Source organism: Cucurbita moschata, unplaced genomic scaffold (assembly GCF_002738365.1).
Source record: "Cucurbita moschata cultivar Rifu unplaced genomic scaffold, Cmos_1.0 Cmo_Scf00041, whole genome shotgun sequence".
Taxonomy (NCBI): domain Eukaryota; kingdom Viridiplantae; phylum Streptophyta; class Magnoliopsida; order Cucurbitales; family Cucurbitaceae; genus Cucurbita; species Cucurbita moschata.
The window spans coordinates 307528-327644 of NW_019268557.1; the positions used below are offsets into that span (position 1 = coordinate 307528).

Here is a 20117-nt window from a genome sequence, read left to right on the forward strand (position 1 = left end):
TAACTTAATACGCTTGTTTTTCACTTCATTTTACCCCAACATTCATTTCTATGGACCTCAAATATATAACATTACAACTCTCTACTCTGAAGAGTACACAGGTTTTTTTTGGTTGTTGGAGGGGAAAAAGTTCAATCTCTGTGGCGAGTTGGGGCGAAGACACAAGTAAAAATAAAGACTTTAAACTAAAATCATTAAAAAAAAATGAAGTCTTTGCCAAATGGTCATAAATAAAGTATCACATCTTTTCAATAAAATGAAGGAATATCAACTCTTGAAAGATTAAGAGAGGAGAGAGGAGTATGATGCTTGATGTTTGGGGCGGATGACAAAGGGAAAGGGAAACACCGTAGAGGGCTTTGGGCATGAAAATGGTCTTGATGACAAGATGATTAAGAAAGGTTTAAGGGAATTGAAGTTGCTAATTGTACCACTAAGATGCATCTTCATGAAAGGTTTAAGGGAATTGAAGTTGCTAATTATACCACTAAAATGCATCTTCATAAAACTAAATGTGCATATGTGTGAAGACAAATTAGTTGGGATGGTCTTTCACTTTTAAACTAAGCAAGAAGTAAGGTGATTATGTGGTTGATGATGCAAATGAATGTCAAAGCTATAAGGTTCCGAATCCAAATTTTCGAGTCTTGGACATGACATTACACATGCATTCAATAATTACAACATCGTCACATATTTGAGTTAGGGTAATCCTTTCCTAATTAAACAAACCAAATCATGCGTTTATATAATTACCCATAGTTGCGCCGAACGTGGAAATGGCAATTGAAGAAATGTCCACAGAAGCAAAACAAGAAATGGCCAAAATTGGAGACGACGACGACTGAATTCACGGTCTGTCCATCCTCATATTCTCCTATATAACAACACCAAATCTCCCAAACATCCTCAAACCATTACACAAATGGGGCCTTCATCGTCCTCTTCTTCTTCCCTCCTCGCATTCCTCTCTCTCATCTTGCTTCTCTCCCCATGGATCTCCTCTGCTTCTGCTCACGACACCTTTCTCCAATGTCTAACCACACACGCGCAGCATCAGTCCCCCATTTCTGACGCCATTTTCACCCCCGACAAATCTACCTTCTTACCAACCCTCAATTCTTACATCAGAAACAGCAGATTTCTCACCCCCGAAACCCCTAAACCGCTACTCATTGTCGCAGCAAAGCTCAAATCTCACGTCCAATCAACCGTCGTCTGCGCCAAACAGGCTGGCTTAGAGATCAGAATCCGCAGTGGGGGCCATGATTATGAAGGCCTCTCTTATATCTCCCATCATCCCTTCGTCATCCTCGACCTCTTCAACCTTCGAGCCATCACTGTCGATATTGCCAGTGAAACTGCCACGGTGGAAGCAGGGGCCACCATGGGGGAGCTTTACCACGCCATTGCTAGCAAGAGCAAAGTCCATGCCTTCCCTGGAGGAGTCTGCCCAACGCTGGGTGCTGGTGGACACATTTCAGGAGGTGGGTATGGGACTTTGATGAGGAAATTTGGGCTCTCCGTCGACAACGTTTTGGACGCAGAGATTGTGAATGTTGAAGGGGAGATCCTAAACAAACAACAAATGGGGGAAGATTTGTTCTGGGCCATTAGAGGAGGAGGAGGAGGGAGCTTTGGAGTCATTCTCTCATGGAAGATAAAATTAGTTAAAGTCCCAGAAACGGTGACGGTCTTTGAAGTTGAGAGACTGATTGAAGAAGAAGCAACGGACATCTTCTTGCAGTGGCAGGGAGTCACAGATAAGCTGGATGAGAATCTGTACATAAGACTGATGCTAAACTCCGCGAAGGGGAAAGATGGGCTGAAAACAGGGAAAGCTTCATTGGGGGCGCTGTTTCTAGGGCCAGCAAACACGCTCATAGAGATTATGAATAAGCACATACCCAGTTTGAAATTGCAGAAGGAGGATTGCTCTGAAATGAGTTGGATTGAGTCGGCTCTGTTTTGGGCAAATTTCCCAAAAGGGTCAACCCCAGAAGTTCTGTTGGACAGAGCAGTCCGACCCAATACTTTTCTGAAGCGGAAATCGGACTACGTGAGGGAACCCATTACAGAGTCGGGGTTGGACGCGATATGGAAGGCGGTGATGGAAACAGAACTAGTGGGTATCGTGTGCAACCCATACGGAGGCAAAATGAGCCAGATTTCAGAGACGGAGACGCCATTTCCACACAGAGCTGGCGTGAAATTCAAAATCCAGTACTCCACCACCTGGAAGGAAGAAGGGGAAAAGGAAGCGGATGAACGCTTAAACTTGATGAACAAATTGTACGAAGCAATGACTCCTTACGTGACGAAGAACCCGAGAGAAGCGTTTCTGAATTACAGAGACATTGACGTGGGAAGTAGCACGCATTGGAACGTGGGAGAAGGAAAGGTTTATGGGGAGAGGTATTTCAAACAGAATTTTGAGAGATTGGTGGAGGTGAAGACCAAGGTTGATCCCCACAATTTCTTCAAGAATGAACAGAGTATCCCCACCCGGTGATCTCCCCTGAATCAACGAAGATGATGGGTTTGGACTATGATTTGTTTGTTTATATCTGAAAAATAATAAGTGGTTGTAGCCATTGCTTTGAATGAATGGCTATGATACTCACAGTGCTAATCAATGAAATCAAAAGCTTTCTCAATACATTCTTCATAACTTTTTCTGTAGTTTCTAGAAATATGCAAGGACCCTACTTTTCTTACATACAAAGAGGTGATTGTACGGTTCTAAAAGAATACGTTAAAGAAGTAATTTATTACCCTTTAACAAATGTTGTATCCAACTTAAAACCAAAACATAATTTAGTTTAATTCCCTAGTAATGAAAATACAAAATTCCGTGCCACAACAAGTAAAGAATTTCCTTGGCGGGGTCTATTGGGATCAAGGAACTCGTAAAGAATTTCCTTGGCGGGGTCTATCGGGATCAAGGAACTCAACTACATGAATCATCAGGACCTTAAATCATCCCATGAAGATCTAATTTTTACACATAAAAATCAACCTGAAGTATTTTAATTTATCCTATAAATACTGAGAGATAAATATAGGCCATTAAATTCACAACTACCTAAAAATATCTCATCCGAAAATCATAATTATATTCATATAATTTTATTATTCTAATTTATTCCTCCAATAATTTGAATTCTATGTATATAAAAATTAAATAACTTCATGAGCTGTTCAACTTAACCTTCAAGAACAGAGGTATTAGCTGTATTACTCAACCTTGGAAGTTAAGAGAACGAACCTCCAATGGTCAATGAGAATGCCTTTTTTTTCATCGTCTTCCTCCCCACGCCATTTCAATTTTAGCTCATCCTCGATCGCCCATGGCGATTCCAACTTCATTATTAATCCCAATCCTTACAACCCTTCTTCTCATTCTCCCTTCAATGGCGGCGGCTTCTCATCACACCCTTCTCAGCTGCCTTTCCGACCATTCTTCGCCGTCAGCTTCCCCAATCTCTGAAGTTACCTTCTTCCCCGACAACCCATCTTACTCCCCTGTCTTGAACTCTTACATCCGGAATCTAAGGTTCGCCTCCCCCACTACCCCTAAGCCCTTGTTCATCGTCGCCCCGACCCATATCTCCCACATTCAAGCCTCCATTCTCTGTTGCAGAATCCACGCCCTAGAACTCAGAATCCGAAGTGGTGGCCATGATTACGACGGCCTCTCTTATGTCTCCGATTCCCCTTTTGTGATCCTCGATATGTTCAATCTTCGATCTGTAGCCGTCGACATTGAGGACGAGAGTGCGTGGGTGGACTCGGGAGCAACCCTCGGCGAAGTTTACTTCAAAATTGCAGAGAAGAGCAAGATCCACGGATTCCCAGCTGGGGTTTGCCCCACGGTTGGAGTTGGAGGCCATCTCAGCGGCGCCGGGTACGGTAATTTGATGAGGAAATTTGGGGTTTCTGTGGACAATGTAGTTGATGCTCTGATTGTTGATTCTAATGGTAGGGCTTTAGATAGGGAATCGATGGGGGAAGATCTGTTTTGGGCAATTAGAGGAGGAGGTGGAGCTAGTTTTGGAGTCATAGTTTCATGGAAGTTTAGGCTTGTTCCTTTACCTGAAACTGTCTCAGTTTTTAGAATGGAGAAAACCATGGAGGAAGGTGCTGTAGATATGTTGTACAAATGGCAGGAAGTTGCTGACAAAATTGATGAAAATCTGTTCATAAGAGTGGTGATTCTTCCTGTAAATAAAAAAACCCAAAAGACAGCAAAAGCCAAGTTCATTTCCTTGTTCCTAGGAAGTGCCCAGAAGCTGTTTTCCTTAATGTCTGAAACACTACCAGAATTGGGTGTGAAGGCCGAGGATTGTCTAGAAATGAGCTGGATCGAGTCTGTTCTGTTCTGGTCCAACTACCCCATTGGGACTCCTCTCAATGTGTTGCTCGAAAGGCAACCCAACTCCGAAAAGTTCTTGAAGAAGAAATCGGACTACGTTCAAGAGCCAATCTCCAAGGCAGATCTGGAAGGAATGCTGAGGAAAATGATGGAACTGAAAAGACCAGCGCTGACCTTCAACCCATACGGTGGGAAAATGAGTGAAATTGCAGAGAGGGAAACCCCATTTCCACACAGAGCAGGGAACAAATACAAAATCCAGTACTCAGTGACATGGAAGGAAGAAGGCGAGGAGGCTGCAGACAAGAACGTGGAGCTGATCAGAGAGCTTTACGAGTACATGACACCCCATGTTTCAAAATCGCCTAGAAGTGCTTATTTGAACTACAGAGACGTGGATTTGGGCGTGAATGGAAACGGCAACGCAAGCTATTGGGAGGCGAGCCACTGGGGAAGAAAGTATTTCAAGGGAAACTTGGACAGATTGGTGGAGGTGAAGACCATGGTGGATCCGGGCAACTTCTTCAGATATGAACAGAGCATTCCATCTGCTGCAGCATATGATTCTAATGGCAGAGCCGAGAGCCTCTGATGTGTGAATATCTGCTTCTCCTTTCTTCTAGGGTTCGTTCCCGTATTATATCTGGGATTTGAGCAATTAAGCTTAATTATCCCACCAATTACTGTTAATTGTGTTGGTAACTAGATATTGTAAGTTTGTTTCATGTATCCGACAACAACTAGATTACCGTTGGTTTCTTGAAATAATATGGCCTGGTGAACAGTTAAAACCCTAGATAAACCGTTTGTATACTAACACTAGAACATATTTTTAAATTCTTTTTAGAGATTAAAAATGAAAATGTTAAACGCAACAATTTCTTAAAACAACAAAATGGGTTATTTTATATGATTTTTGTTATTTATTATTATTATTTTTTTAATGTAAAGTGGATGGGATATGGATAGGGTTTAGGGTAGTGGAGGCATGTTTGACTTTTCAAACATTTATGGTTTTTTTGGTGAGATGTGTGTTGCCGTGTTTTTAATGGACGATGTCGGAAGCCTCCTCCGCTTCCGTGACTCGTAAGCGCGTCCGAATTTTCACCTCCTGATTGGGAACTTCATTTCCCACCCGTCACGTGCTTTCGACCGGGTCCGAAAAGCCTAAAGGCAGGCATCCGAAAAGCCTAAAGTCAACTTTTAAAATTTATTTGGAAGTTGACCTTTCAAAGGGTTGAACACAAATCATTTTAGCCGCCTAGTTCCAACCCAAAGATAATGATAAAAGAAGTGTGATGCTAATTTATATCTAAACATTTAATAATAAGTCCGTATTTGAATTAGTTTATGTAAATATGAATTTGATATCCAACAAAATGTGTAATTTTTTAAAGTAGGGAGGTAATCAAATTACACAAGTCCTTCGCAACGATATTTTTTGTTCATTAATTAAGATTCAGCTTTTTCTCCCCTTCTTTCTCCGGTCAAATTACAGGCACATATTCCATTCACATCATTTTTATTTTTTGATTTAAAATGGGAACAATAATGTGGCACGACAAGGGTAGACATGTGAGTCGACAGGGACAAGCATACTTCCCATTTTATAATTCAACTTTAAAATATGCTAAACTTCCACAATTGCCCTTCCCTTTCCCCTAAATCTCTTCTCCCTACCTTATCTTAATTTATTTAGTTTTACATATTAATCCAAATATAAACTATTAGCCCACTATTATGCGTAAAAAGGGAAAACGCGTTTGGTATGATTTTTATTATTTCTTGGATTCTTCATTAAATATTTTCATATTTTTTTCCAATTTTTATAATTTCTTTTGGATTCTTCATTAAATACTTTCATATTTTTATTTCCAAGCTCAAACCAGAAATTTAATTTCAATTTTAAATTTCTAAAATCTTATCCGGTCACTAACTATTTTAGACTTTTCAAGAAACCGCAACTTGTTTGCTCGCAAATTAAAACTCGTTTAAGATTTTTTTTCTATAATGTAAATAATTAAATACACATTTGATTCCGATTGCGACAACCTAATTTCAAAATTAACATAGGATAAAACATTGACTGTCCGCATAGAATGCCGCCTTTGTCGGCATTATTTTACGACTGTAAATAGCCCAATGTTTTTAATTTAATTATTATGTGGGTGGAATTTATTAAATAAACCACCTAATAATGATTGAATAAGTTGGAAGTATTAATAGTTAAATTAATAAAATTTATTATTTATTAATAATTAGAGTTTTGATGGTCAAACCAGGAAAATTTGAGGAGGAAGCCGAGTTGCATTTTGCATATAAAGCCATGATGTTCCATAATGCAAATGAAATGAATAACACCAACTCCAACTTCCACCCAACCATGTCTCGTCTTCTTCCTCTCCTTCTCTTCCTTATCCTTCTCCGATTCTCGCCTCCCTCCGCCGCCGCAGATTCCGTCTACACCCAATTTCTCCAGTGCTTCCAATCCAACTCCGACACCTCTAATGGAGTCTCCGACATAGTCTTCTCTCGCCAAAATGCTTCTTACACTTCGGTTCTTCGGGCTTATATCCGAAACGCCCGTTTCAACACCTCCTCAGCGCCCAAGCCTGTGATAATCGTCACTCCATTCACCGAATCCCATGTCCAATCCGCTGTCATTTGCTCCAAGAAGCTCGGCATTCAACTCAAAATCCGAAGTGGGGGCCACGATTATGAGGGTATCTCCTATGTTTCCGATGTTGAGTTCATCGTTCTCGACATGTCCAATCTTCGCGCGGTTACCGTCGATGTTGCCGACAAATCGGCGTGGGTTCAAGCTGGAGCCACACTCGGAGAAGTGTACTACGGAATTTGGGAGAAGAGTAAGGTTCTAGGCTACCCGGCTGGGATTTGTCCAACTGTCGGCGTTGGCGGACATATTAGCGGCGGCGGCTACGGCAACATGCTCCGGAAGTACGGACTCTCTGTTGACCAAATTCTTGATGCTCGGATTGTCGATGTGAAGGGCAGAATCCTCGATTCCAAGTCTATGGGGGAGGATCTTTTCTGGGCCATTAGCGGCGGCGGAGGAGCCAGTTTTGGGGTCGTCCTCGCCTACAAAATCCGGCTGGTTCCAGTGCCGGAGACGGTCACCGTCTTCCGAGTCGAAAGAACCCTGGAACAGAACGCCGCTGACTTGGTGGTCAGATGGCAAGAAGTGGCTCCGTCCACCGACGAGAATCTGTTCATGAGGCTACTCTTACAGCCAGTTTCCAGTAAAGTGAAGAAGGGGACTCGAACAGTCAGAGCCTCAGTCGTGGCCTTGTTCCTCGGGAAATCGGAAGAAGTCGTTTCCTTGTTGGGAAAAGAATTCCCCGAATTGGGGTTGCAGAAAGAGAACTGTATCGAACTTAGTTGGATCGACTCTGTTCTTTGGTGGGGTAATTTCGATAACGGAACTTCACCCAAAGCTCTACTCGACCGCAATCTCGATTCATCAGGGTTTCTCAGAAGGAAATCGGATTACGTTCAGACACCCATTTCCAGAGATGGGTTGGATTGGTTGTACAAGAAGATGATCGAAATCGGCAAAACAGGGCTTGTTTTCAACCCCTATGGCGGAAAGATGAGCGAAATTCCATCTACAGCGACCCCATTTCCTCACCGAGCAGGGAATCTGTACAAGATCCAGTACTCAGTGAACTGGAACGAACCAGGGCCGGAGGCAGACCAGGAGTTTGTGAAGCAAATAAGAAGGCTGTACAGTTACATGACCCCCTTTGTGTCGAAGAATCCAAGACAATCCTTCCTGAACTACAGAGATTTGGACATTGGCACCAACAACAACAACAAGAACAGCTTCGAGGATGGGAAGGTTTATGGATTGAAGTACTTCGGGGAGAATTTCGATAGGCTGGTGAAGGTGAAGACGGCTGTGGATCCAGAGAATTTCTTCTGGAATGAACAGAGTATTCCAACTCTTTCAAGTAAGCAATGAGATGGTCCTAGGATTTGGTGTCGGTTATCTACATTATTATTTTACTTGCATTGCATTGTAATGTGATGCGAGAACCACAGGGTTATTAGAATTGAAAAAGCTGATTGTTTCGGTTTTTCTGATGGAAACCAAGATTTATAGATATATGCATTTACAGTTCGTACCATATTTCTCATTACGTTTGTATGAAGACGAGTTAATGAAAGTAATAAAACTAGTGGAAATCAGAGTCGCCATTGGAGTCGAGTTTTGGTGCATAAAAACTTGACTTTTCTGTCCTCCTCTGTCTCCCCCGGGGCGGTGGTTGGCTGAAAAGATTGAAAATTTGGCAATCAATTAAGGCATCATATCGTGGGTTGTTGCTGCTCATGTGTGCAAGGCTGCGTTCTGCTGCAAGTGTTTAAAGGGGAATTGGTAAAGTTATTATTAAATGGAATAGGTGACAATAAATAAACCCAAAAGTTGGCTTTTTTTAAGGGTCCCAAAAATGAATTGAAAGAAGCAGCAGCTTTAGCGAGCACGTATAGCCAAAGAAAAGCCAACAAGGAAAAAAAGATGCTACTATTGTTGCCGGCGAAGTAGAGTCAATCATCTCTGTAAATAAAACATACCCATCAATGCCGGCCCGAAACCCACATACATTATCGCCCCATTACGCGAATCCCATGTTCAATTCACTCTCATTTGCGCCACAACCTCCGGCCTTCACTAAGAATCAGAAGCGGCGGCTGTGATTTCGAGGGCAGTTTAATCTCCGATGCGTTGCGCGGATTGTTGCTGTGACTGTGTTTGAAAACAAGCTACCAAATGTTCATGGTAGTATGGCTTAAAAGACATAGTAACATAAATTAGTTTGCCTATCTCTATCTCCATCTTCAAAATGAAGTTAGATCCATGTTTTCCTTGTTCTTTCTCACCGAATCTGAGCCATTTTGCTAACTGCAGAGCTCCAGTCTTCTGGTTTGAGTTGGAGTAGAAGAAGTTGGAGGCCGACCATGGTGGCCATCATCATGGTTACACCACAGCTTTTGTAAACCCACAAAGGAATGACTACAGGGAGTGGGGTTCCACAACGAAGAACAACTAGATGGAGAGAAAAAAAAGACACCAACCAGCAGCAGCAGCATGTGTTAAAGTCAAAATCTTTGTTCTCAAGCTTTGATATTTCAAACTCCAGAGTGAGATGACAATGGTTGGTAATCATCCACTTAATGCCTTGAAATTATATTATAATGAGTAGCAGTGCTTCAGAGATACCTTACCACTTATTCTGCTTTGGGGTTTTAACAAACTTGTTCACTTTAGAGTGCTATCTTCACAAATCCTATCGTCCCACTATGACGACCTTATCTAGATCGGTTCATACAAGCCAAACTTCTAGCCCAAAGAGAAGTTTATCTTTATCATCATTCAATCCCAGCACGGCATTTTTATTCTGCTAAGATCTTCCAAACTCAACAAAATAATACAATGAAACCAACTCTGACTCGGTGTGAGATTCCACGTTAGTTGTAGAGGAAAACGAAACATTTCTTATAAAGCCGTAGAAAACAGTGATACGTAACGGGTCAAATGGGACAATATCTGCTAGCGGGGGGCTTGGACGCTGTGCCAGCGAGGACGTTGGACCCTCGAGGGGTAGATTGTGAGATCCCACATTGGTTGGAGAGGAGAACAAAACATTCCTCACAAGAGTGTAGAAATCTTTACGTGACACGCCATAGGGACGTGGGGCTTTTACAAAAGGAATCCTCGTATATTTTTACCTTCATTTACAATATTAGAAATCTTGTAAAAGGAAAACTTTTCATTTATGAACTATGCCCTTAATAAGTATGGTTGACCCATGTTAAGTCAAGTGTTAGACCCAAAAATATAGCCTATAGAACAGTAAGTCCTTAAATGAATTTGCTAATCTCTGAAATGGAAGAACCTCCAATACTCTTCTCCATGCGGAATTGCATTAAATTCCAAACCTTAATTTTACAGCAAAAGAACTTCCCAATACACTCAACGTCATCTTCATATGGCAGTTTAAGGATCTGGTCCCTGTTTTCAGACTTTATTGTGTACAACTGCCTCAGTATCCCGTATTTCAAACTACAGTTTCATACTCGACACAAATAAAAGGTCTGTCACTTTCATTTCTTGCTTCACGTTTGAACAGACACAAGGCGGCAGATGTTTCTTAAAGACATGGCTTACATCAGTCTTGCTTTCTTCTTGAGGCATATGTAGCGTGCAAGGATCCGAACAGACCTCATGACGTTTGTATTAGCTCAACTTTGCGTTTGATACCACTTTCATAGCCAAAGCTTGAAACTTCCCCTATATATTGCTTTGAGAAACCACTGATTCTTGGCATTCCACAGACATCAAGGTACTAATTGAGCCTTTTGTTGTTAGCAGCCATGAGGGTGTTGTTTATAAATCCCAAGTACAAATCCTTTGTGTCTTCTCTGTTTCTTGTCTTTCTGCTTTCATCTTCTACTTGGGTTGCTTCAGCTTCTCTTCAGGACAGTTTCCTTCAATGTCTCAATGAGAATTCTCAATTCTCTGTCCCTTACTCAACTTTTTGTGCTCCGAACAATGCTACGTTTAATACTCTTCTGCAGTCAACTGCTCAGAATCTGAGGTACTTGGAGGCTTCAGTGCCAAAGCCTCTGTTCATCTTCACCCCATTGCTTGATTCCAATGTCCAAGCAGCTGTTATCTGCTCAAAACAGCTAAAAATTCATCTCAGAGTTCGTAGTGGAGGCCATGACTATGAGGGCCTCTCTTATGTGTCTCAAATTGAGTCACCTTTCATAATTCTTGATCTCGCCAAACTCCGATCTGTCAAAGTCGATATTGACAGTAATAGCGCTTGGGTTCAAGCCGGGGCGACGATTGGAGAAGTTTATTACAGAATTACTGAGAAAAGTAAAGTTCATGGCTTCCCAGCTGGCCTTTGCACAAGCTTGGGTGTTGGAGGTCATATAACAGGAGGTGCTTATGGTTCTATGATGCGAAAGTATGGCCTCGGCGCTGACAACGTCGTCGATGCTCGGATTGTTGATGCAAATGGGAGAATTCTTGACAGAGAAGCCATGGGAGAGGACCTGTTTTGGGCAATAAGAGGAGGAGGAGGAGGGAGCTTTGGAATCATTCTGTGGTGGAAGCTAAATTTGGTACCTGTTCCATCAATTGTGACTGTTTTTACTGTTGCAAAGACATTAGAACAAGACGCTACAAAAATACTGTACAAATGGCAACAGGTTGCTGATAAGCTGGATGAAGATTTGTTCATCAGAGTCATTATAAATGTGGCTGCTAATACTGATAAACAGGGTCAGAAAACTGTGAGCACAGCTTACAACGCCCAGTTCTTGGGGAATGCAAATAGACTCCTCAAGATTATGGGAGAGAGCTTTCCTGAATTGGGTTTGACAAGAAAAGACTGCATAGAAACAAGTTGGATCAAATCAGTTCTTTACATTGCTGGTTATCCAAGTGGAACTCCACCTGAAGTGCTTCTCCAAGGAAAATCCACTTTCAAGAACTTCTTCAAAGCCAAATCAGATTTCGTGAGAGACCCCATTCCAGAAACAGGTCTTGAAGGGCTCTGGAAAAGGTTGTATGAAGAAGAAAGCCCATTGATGATATGGAATCCTTATGGTGGAATGATGGCCAAAATCTCAGAGACTCAGATCCCATTTCCTCACAGAAGAGGAGTCCTTTACAAGATTCAGTACCTAACTACATGGCAAAAGGAAGAAGGAAATGAAGACAGACACCTGCAATGGATCAAGAAGCTTTACAATTACATGGCACCTTATGTTTCTCAGCTTCCAAGAGAAGCATATGTGAATTACAGAGATCTTGATTTGGGAATCAACGAGAAGAACAGTAACACGAGCTACATCGAGGCGATCGGATGGGGAACTCGGTATTTCAAGCAAAACTTTGGGAGATTGCTGAGAGTTAAGACTAAGGTTGATCCTGATAACTTCTTCAGACATGAACAGAGCATTCCACCTATTCCAACTTCTGAAAGTTTAAGGTTTGGATCTTCCGAAAGGGGGTTTGATTAGAGTTATTTGATGTGTTTACTTTTTACCTTACCTTTAAAAGTTTGTAACTTGCTTGGGCCGTAAATGCAATAAGATACTGATAAATCTATTATGAAGTGATGCAGTGAATGAATGAGCCTTCGGATTTTTCTCGTAAGAAACAAATGAATTCAAACCAGAACAATGAAAAGATATCAGCTTAAGATGGTTTTATAAGTCAAATAATACCTCAGTCGCAACGTCATCCCAATGCTACAGAGTGGCTGACATCTTCTATCGAAAGATTTCTTCTTAGAAAGGAGGTTTGGAGTCGGTCACCGATCATTTTCGGGTATCAAAAGTTGTCTACTAAAACAAAAACTACGCTCGCGAATCGATTTTGCATTCCTTTGCAGCAGCACTAGCATTGATGCCAGAGGAGAAATTGTAACAGCTCAAGCTCATCGTTCTTAGGTATTGTCCGCTTTGACCCATGACGTATTAGCGCCAGCCTCACGATTTTTACGATGCGTCTACTATGGAGAGGTTTCCACGTCCTTATAAAAAATGTCTCGATGGATTCTCACATAAATCAGCCACCAGTTTCTTATTTCTCTCCTTTCTGCTTCTTCGTTTTGGACTCTCAGATTTAGTGTTTTTTCTTCTTTTAAAAGTGTCTGTTTCTGCATGAAAACAGATGACACAGACAGCATAGCAGCTTCACAATTTACAAATGCAAATACACAATTCTCATTCGAAGTATAGCTCCATAGCTGATGAACATGAAATCAGCTTACTACATCTGATAACCAGAAGGAAGAAAGAAGAATAGAGTATTCAAGAAAGGCGGGCGATATGCAGGCGCTACCCTGTCGCCCCAAAAATATATATAATGGTTGTTAAAGCATGAACTTAATGCTTAATGTACAAAAAAGAAGAACAGACCCCATACAAAAATCTAGTGATGAGATAATATTTGTGCAGCCAACATCTTCATTTGTTTTCCTGAATGGGTTTAGTAGAAGGATATGTTCCAAATGCTCTGTCCCATAATGGAGAAGTGATACCAAATCCTTGGCTTTGAATCCTGAAGTGGTGGTTCAAGTGATATCTCTGTCCAACGCATAACAATCATAAGAAATCATTCCTTCTGAAACCTCAAAAACGTGAAAAAGCCAAGACATTACCTTCAAATTTTGAGACAACCCTGAGGTTGGCTTTCCATGATGCAGGTAATAATGAGTTACGTCGTACATTACATATCCCAACAAACCACCACCGAACAAAGCAGGAGCTACTGCTGGAGTCGATGTAAGTCTAATCACGACCCACAACTGACACACACAAATCACAAACACAGCTTCATAAGATTACATACTTAGATTGCACAAAATTACACAGATTATTTAATTGATCATGCAAGTGTTGAGGCCGGTGGTCAATCATTATCCAGTTCCAATCCTTAAGGTTCCTCTTTTAAATATATGACCATGTAGATCACTCAACCAGACGGCATATAGAGGTGACTATTTTTGGAACTTACCGGCACACTTAAGATAGCTGTTGCAGCAGGTGGGAAGACGAGTCTGAGTCCGTCCATTGGATGCTTGTGATGACAACCATGAAGTAGATAATGCAGAGTGTTTCCCCTGAAACAGGTTGTGACATCATCACTGTCCTTGAACTCACCATTCATCTGTGAGTGTGTGTGTGTGTGTGAGTGAAAGAGAGAGAGAGTACCAATAGCTTCTTGTTTCCATGTGGAAAAGAAAGCGGTGCAATGTGTACTCAAGCAAAGACCAGATGAAAACCCCAGCAGCCAAACATGAAGCCACATCTGAAGGAGTAAGGCCCCTTGACAAAGACACAGAAACCAACCAGGAAATCACTGGCAGCCAAACAAGTGGAATCACCCACCATACTGTGCGCGTCAACATCTGTTAATGAACCAAGAAATTAAAGGCAAACCTCCCATTACTCATTTCAGGAAAGTCATATATCAACTATCACATCTATCTATGCACACTAACTTCAGGTTGTGTGATATCATATAATTATAAAGAATCTAAGTAAAACCTCCAAAAAATCATTTCCAAAGAATCGAGGGCCCTCCTTGCTAACAATTGGCTGGTGAACCCATTTATTGTAAGCTTCTCCAAGATGGCCAACCTGCAAAAATTTCATGAGTTAGAACCGTTTGAAGAAGACTAAATGACAGTGAAGCTTATAGGAAATAACAGTGTATGCATTGAGGAGAAAAGGGAGGAGGCTAACCTGGAAAACGAGAGGCTTGTTTAAATCTACAGTAAAAGTCTTTGAAGCCATCTTGGAATCTTCTTACTATAAGAAAACAACCCTCCTTTGTTAATCTACAGTAAAACTAACATAATGGAACAATGAACAGCTTATACATTTCGCCTCCTTTCTTTACCCCTTGCTCATGGATTAGACTACTGAATAGAATTACTTTAACTTGCCTTGTAGTTTTTCACCAAACTCTTTAAAACATGCATGCTTGTTAAAAGAATAGGACTTTTATGTGATGTGACAAGTTCTGTTAAAGGCAGGATTATATTTCTCAAACTTGATGCTCCAGGCAAAGAACCCTCGCCATTTAACTTGCCAAATCATGATCATTAGATTTTCATCGATGGCAGATCATTCAAATCATTTCTCAAATCCAAAAGACTATAATTTCATTTTCTAGTCATAATCTTGGAAACTGAGAGAAATATCGTTCAAACTGAAGGGCTATACCCCATTGGAAGACCCAAAGAAAAGAATAATTCAGTGTTGAACCTAAGAACATAAACCAAAAGATTTATGAATTCAAGGACGAGAAGTAGATAGAGAATACCCAGAAGAGGATTAATCCAAAAGAGAACAAATGAAAACATAGCATCCCAATTAGCAGAACATTACAGAGTTAAGTACATTGGGAAAATAGAATATACTCACTTACGAGTTTCAAGAGCAATACCCAGAAGAGAATTAAATAAACAAACCGAGATATTCCCTTTTCGACCCGCATTAACTCCATTTAAGAAACAGAGAAGAAATTGCAGGTAGCATAGCCAGATTCTCCCGGATACCAACCTTTTTGGCAGAATGCAAGGGAGACGGAGAAACCCAAGAGAAGGGTAGAAAGGGTTCCACGAGATGAGTTCGGCCTTCTATAATAATGCCCTCCTCCAGCCCTATCACGAGATCTTAAGGAGCTTTAAGAGCGAAAGGTAAAAAGACCCGTGAAAGAAAGAAAAGGAAAGAAAGCCTAAGATTTGAGAACACAAATTGGGGGCTTTATATTAGAACGGGAGGTTCAAAAGCACCCACTCCTTTGGAATCGAAATCTTAGCTCAGCCTCACACATTCACAATGCCAGCATTTTCCCATTTTCCCATTTTCCCATGAACGTCAAAAATCCAAAACCAAAAATGGGTCCTTTCAAAATGAGTCAAGACTTGAACTTCTACGCTACGCCCGTCTTGAGATGGATGTGTCCACTCTAACCCACTTTTTTGTTCGGCCCCAACCTCCAACCCATCGCATAAAGATTGAAGCTGGATCATCTTAGAAAGCATATATAAATGTGGGAAATATAAAATAAGGAAGAAGGTAATGGGGGTGATGATGTTAAACACCTCCTTCAAATCATTATGGTCTTGTAGAGGTGTGGCTTAAACACTATCATTCCTCAAATCACTATTTTAAATTGCATCTTTTAATTCTAAACTTTGTATTTCCTTTCACTTTATAACCTATGTTGCGTAAAAGTTCAATATAGACATGTTATTATATTATTAAGAAAGATTTGATATGCAATTATATGAAAAGGCATTTCAATTTCATTTATGCTTTATAGAGTACATAAAAAAGATAGTTTTGTTATGGCAACAAAAAGAATTGAAATGAGTTGAGGGTGGTCAAAGAATGAGGTTACAAATGGAATAACATCAAATTGGTGCACAAACAAACAAGCTACCTTTCCTGAGACCGATCGTCCAAATGGAATAATTCAATAAAATAGAATGAGGTCAGCAATATAAATGAGAAGTAAATATGAACACTAGTTGGATTCTCAAAATTTATTTAAGTGTGGTGTTATCTACATCTATGTATAAGTAAGAAAGTGTTAAATATTCTTTGGAACAATAAGTTCAGTATGAATGCAAACGTGCCCATTCTAAGATATGCTCCCATCATCATCACTATCACCATTCACCATCAATTTTTTGAAGAAAAAGAGGAAATAATCATTAGTGGACTACCCTTTACTTTACCCAAATTTCTGTTTCTGGTTCAGAATTTTGATGAGTTTGAGCATGAAACACCCTGAAACTGTAAGAACAAGTGCCAGAAATCGGCCACCACAAAGCCCCAAAAGGATAATTAGGATCACAAATTCACAATCCAAACTCTTATTCCTCTCTTCTTCTTCTTCTTCTTCTTCTTCTTCTTCTTCAGGCTTCCACACTTGCCAAACCTCTTCATCTTCTTTCTCGCAGCTCCATTCTGTGCCTTGTTCGTTTCTCATGATCATGTTGCCCGTTTCTTGTTTCGTTTTGTTCTTCTCGCTCTTGTTGCTTTTCAATCTCTTCCCACTTCGTAGCTTCTTCGGTATCAACTTATTTATGAGTTTGGTTCTCAGCTTCGCGCTTCTGCTTCTCTGATTCTTCCCCACCTGGAATTGCCCCTGATCCTCCTCATTCTCCTCTTCCACTTTCAAATCCAAACAACAACCCAATCCCTTTTCCCAATTTCGAAATCGATCGTGTTGGAAACCTGATTGTTCCTTCTCGGAATTGGATTCCACGATTTGGATTTCGTTATTGGAGACAGAGTTCATGGACGGATCCTCTTCTTCTCCTTCACGAACAATCAATCCGCCTCGGCGGCGGAAGAACAGATTTCGGATCGAAGAGGGATCGAAGAAAGGAGCCGCGAATTTCCCAAAAAAGTAGAGGAGAAACAACAGGAAAGCGGAGAGAGTAATTCCGAGAACGAGTCTTTTAGTACTCAAAACCAGAACCACCACAACAAACATCTTTGCCGCCGCAACGAACAGCGAAGAGGTATAGATTGAATGGGCAGCATTGGCATTAGCATTCGATCGGCCACAGACCACACTGAATTCCACATGAGCCGGCATGGAGTCCTGCTGGAGAGCATGGAGTGAGTGTGGAGCGGCGGGGGAAGTATGAGGGGTGAGGGAGGGAGAGGGAGGCGGGGCGTGGAGAGGGCAGTGTTCGTGGTTGGTCGTATTGAAGGAGCGTCTCCTGATTCGGTGGCGATTCCTGACGAAGAGATCGACGACGGAGGTGGGGAAGCCGGTTTGGAGGACGAGGGAGGGAGGCTGGAGATCGGAGACAATCCGGGAGATTGGATTGGCCTTGGCGTTCTTCCATGGAAGACCCATGCTCCGCTTCGACACTTTATTAGAAACACAGACACACAACAGAGAGGGAAGAAGAAAGGTTTAAAGAGAGTGGGTTTTAATACAAAACCAATAAATATATAAATATATATATAAATATAAATATAAATATAATCAAAATAAAAATGGAGGGGGACAACGCGTGACCCTTCCAAAAGCCCACCCAAAATTATTGTTTTTTTTTTTTCTTTTCTTTTCAACTAAAAAAAAAAAAAAAAAAAATCCCTCAACAACTCTGTTATACTAATGTGTCATTATTATGTAATAAATGAAACTCAAAGGATTGAAATTAAAATGAATTTTTTTCCTAAATTTTCAATATTTTATATAATATACAAATCTAAACTAAAAGTTTTAATTAAAGAAAATATGTTTACATAACTATTAAATAAAGTAATCAAATAATAATAGAGGCATAATTACATATATAAAAAAAATATATATTATTGTAATTATATTTTACATGTGCAGAAATTAATAGGCAATTAATATATGTATGCATAAAGAAAAAAGTAACGTTAATAAATGAAACCCAACCTATGATTGTATTATTTTAGAATAAAAATGAGTTATTGATGAAAATAAGTAATGGGTTGGTATATATATATACACACTTTTTCCCATTAATTTCAAGGAAGGATTTAATTAGGGAAGTAAAAAGAATAAAAGGCCCAGGCCCAATCCCAGGCCCAATCCCAGGCCCAACCAAGCCCAATTGTTTGTTCTTAGGTAAAAATGAATTTGAAGGATTCTAATTAATTATGTCCCCCACCAAATGCTTCAAATGCTTAAATAATTCCCTCTCATATGCATCTTAAACTTCAGACATGGCGGCCAGCAGACATACATATATATATATATATATATATATATGCATCTGTTCCCATCTTATAGCCATTTGTGAGCTAATAATTAAAAAAAAATGTGTAGTGCAATAATATATTAATTAGATATTTTAATATAATGCTAACCTTATATTATTATGCATATTTTTGTTTAAGGCATGATTATTTTGGTTATGGATTCATATAACCTAACTATTAGAACTGAATTGACCATACAACAACTGAGCTCTTATAGGTTGAGCCAAAATTGGAGGTTTCCATTTGGTGAGCCGGCTGCGCCTTATCCCTAATCCAGAACATTAATTTAATCAAATATTTATAATACGCAGACAGGATTACAAATTTGAATTTACCTATAAAGTCAGCTCCATGGCGTCCCCTGTTTCTTCATTCCACACCTTATAGAGACTTGACTTGAAAACAAAGCTTGTACTAATATGGCTTCTGCTCAGCTCCTTCTCCTTGTGCCACTTCTTCTTCTCACTTCTTGTGTTGTTATGGCCTCTGATCCAAGCCCTCTTCAAGATTTCTGCGTTGCGGATGCCAATAGTACAGGTAGTGTTCATATTATGTTCTTAATCTTGGAGTTTTGGTTAATGGGGTTGGTGTGTAACTGATGATTTTGGCAGTGAAAGTGAACGGCGTGGTGTGCAAGGGCCCCAACCTTGTGACTGCGGGTGATTTCTTCTTCAGTGGGCTTAACAAAGCAGGCAACACGTCCACCCCAGTGGGCTCTCGAGTGACGGCTGTGAATGTGGTGCAAATCCCTGGCCTCAACACGCTCGGCATCTCCTTGGCTCGTGTCGACTATGCTCCCTGGGGGATCAACCCGCCCCACACGCACCCGCGCGCCACCGAGATTCTGACCGTCCTCGAAGGCACACTCCTCGTCGGCTTCGTCACCTCCAACACCGAGAATCGTCTCTTCACCAAAGTGCTTTACAAGGGCGATGTGTTTGTTTTTCCGGTGGGTCTCATTCACTTCCAACAGAACATCGGGTACGGACCCGCCGTGGCTCTCGCCGCTCTCAGCAGCCAGAACCCGGGCGTCATCACCATTGCAAATGCAGTGTTTGGGTCTAACCCTGATATTCCGGCCAACATTCTGGCCAAAGCCTTCCAGGTTGAGGAGGCCACCATCACCAAGATTCAGTCCAAATTTTAAGCCCGCTTCTTTAATGTTAAGGTGTGTTGTGTGCGTCCATTGTGTTGAGTTTCAATAATCATTGTGTTTTTAATTATTATTTTCGTTTTAGAGTGTTGTTTTGTTGGGTCCCCATATTTTGTTCAATAAAAATTGATTGATTATTCTATGCTTTATTATTATTAATTTTTTGAGCTGTTTAATATGTTCTTAGAAAGGACCATACAATTCATTACAAATATTGTTTGAACTCACCCAAAAAAAAAAAAAAAAAAAAAAAAAAAAAAAAAAAAAAAAAAAAAAAAA

At 40.6% G+C, this 20117-nt stretch overlaps 7 protein-coding genes across 10 annotated transcripts; 5 read left to right on the forward strand and 2 right to left on the reverse strand.

Moving 5' to 3' along the window:
• The first annotated feature begins 913 nt into the window (after positions 1 to 913).
• LOC111433032 (berberine bridge enzyme-like 14) lies at positions 914 to 2566 on the forward strand. The gene has a single exon (XM_023069918.1). The coding sequence runs from the start codon at positions 926 to 928 to the stop codon at positions 2510 to 2512; it is 1587 nt and encodes a 528-aa protein (XP_022925686.1). The 5' UTR covers positions 914 to 925; the 3' UTR covers positions 2513 to 2566.
• Positions 2567 to 3255: 689 nt separating this feature from the next.
• Positions 3256 to 10667, forward strand: LOC111433031 (berberine bridge enzyme-like 8). Of its 2 annotated transcripts, XM_023069917.1 has the most exons (2): positions 3256 to 4729; positions 10640 to 10667. In XM_023069917.1, exons 1-2 carry the CDS (start codon positions 3351 to 3353, stop codon positions 10650 to 10652), a joined length of 1392 nt encoding a protein of 463 aa, XP_022925685.1. In that variant the 5' UTR covers positions 3256 to 3350; the 3' UTR covers positions 10653 to 10667. The 2 variants fall into 2 exon arrangements, with proteins under 2 accessions (XP_022925685.1, XP_022925684.1); XM_023069916.1 differs by lacking the exon at positions 10640 to 10667 and having other exon boundaries at positions 3256 to 5168.
• On the forward strand, positions 6644 to 9434 carry LOC111433036 (berberine bridge enzyme-like 21). Its single transcript, XM_023069926.1, has 2 exons — positions 6644 to 8346; positions 9303 to 9434. The coding sequence occupies exons 1-2, from the start codon at positions 6645 to 6647 to the stop codon at positions 9389 to 9391; spliced, it is 1791 nt and encodes a 596-aa protein (XP_022925694.1). The 5' UTR covers position 6644; the 3' UTR covers positions 9392 to 9434.
• A 29-nt stretch (positions 10668 to 10696) lies between the features above and the next one.
• Positions 10697 to 12534, forward strand: LOC111433029 (berberine bridge enzyme-like 15). Its single transcript, XM_023069911.1, has one exon. The coding sequence runs from the start codon at positions 10769 to 10771 to the stop codon at positions 12428 to 12430; it is 1662 nt and encodes a 553-aa protein (XP_022925679.1). The 5' UTR covers positions 10697 to 10768; the 3' UTR covers positions 12431 to 12534.
• A 588-nt stretch (positions 12535 to 13122) lies between these two features.
• Positions 13123 to 16064, reverse strand: LOC111433035 (dihydroceramide fatty acyl 2-hydroxylase FAH1-like). 3 transcript variants are annotated; one of them, XM_023069923.1, is made up of 7 exons: positions 15485 to 16064; positions 14663 to 14728; positions 14465 to 14557; positions 14129 to 14325; positions 13932 to 14037; positions 13576 to 13722; positions 13123 to 13501 (listed from the first exon to the last, which is right to left on the reverse strand). In XM_023069923.1, the coding sequence occupies exons 2-7, from the start codon at positions 14711 to 14713 to the stop codon at positions 13382 to 13384; spliced, it is 714 nt and encodes a 237-aa protein (XP_022925691.1). In that variant the 5' UTR covers positions 14714 to 14728; positions 15485 to 16064; the 3' UTR covers positions 13123 to 13381. The 3 variants fall into 3 exon arrangements, with proteins under 3 accessions (XP_022925691.1, XP_022925692.1, XP_022925693.1); XM_023069924.1 differs by lacking the exon at positions 15485 to 16064 and adding an exon at positions 15351 to 15478; XM_023069925.1 differs by lacking the exon at positions 15485 to 16064 and adding an exon at positions 15347 to 15468.
• A 600-nt stretch (positions 16065 to 16664) lies between these two features.
• Positions 16665 to 17804, reverse strand: LOC111433015. The gene has a single exon (XM_023069898.1). The coding sequence runs from the start codon at positions 17802 to 17804 to the stop codon at positions 16665 to 16667; it is 1140 nt and encodes a 379-aa protein (XP_022925666.1).
• Positions 17805 to 19033: 1229 nt separating this feature from the next.
• LOC111432987 (putative germin-like protein 2-1) lies at positions 19034 to 19972 on the forward strand. Its single transcript, XM_023069833.1, has 2 exons — positions 19034 to 19222; positions 19297 to 19972. The coding sequence occupies exons 1-2, from the start codon at positions 19105 to 19107 to the stop codon at positions 19830 to 19832; spliced, it is 654 nt and encodes a 217-aa protein (XP_022925601.1). The 5' UTR covers positions 19034 to 19104; the 3' UTR covers positions 19833 to 19972.
• Positions 19973 to 20117: the final 145 nt, after the last annotated feature.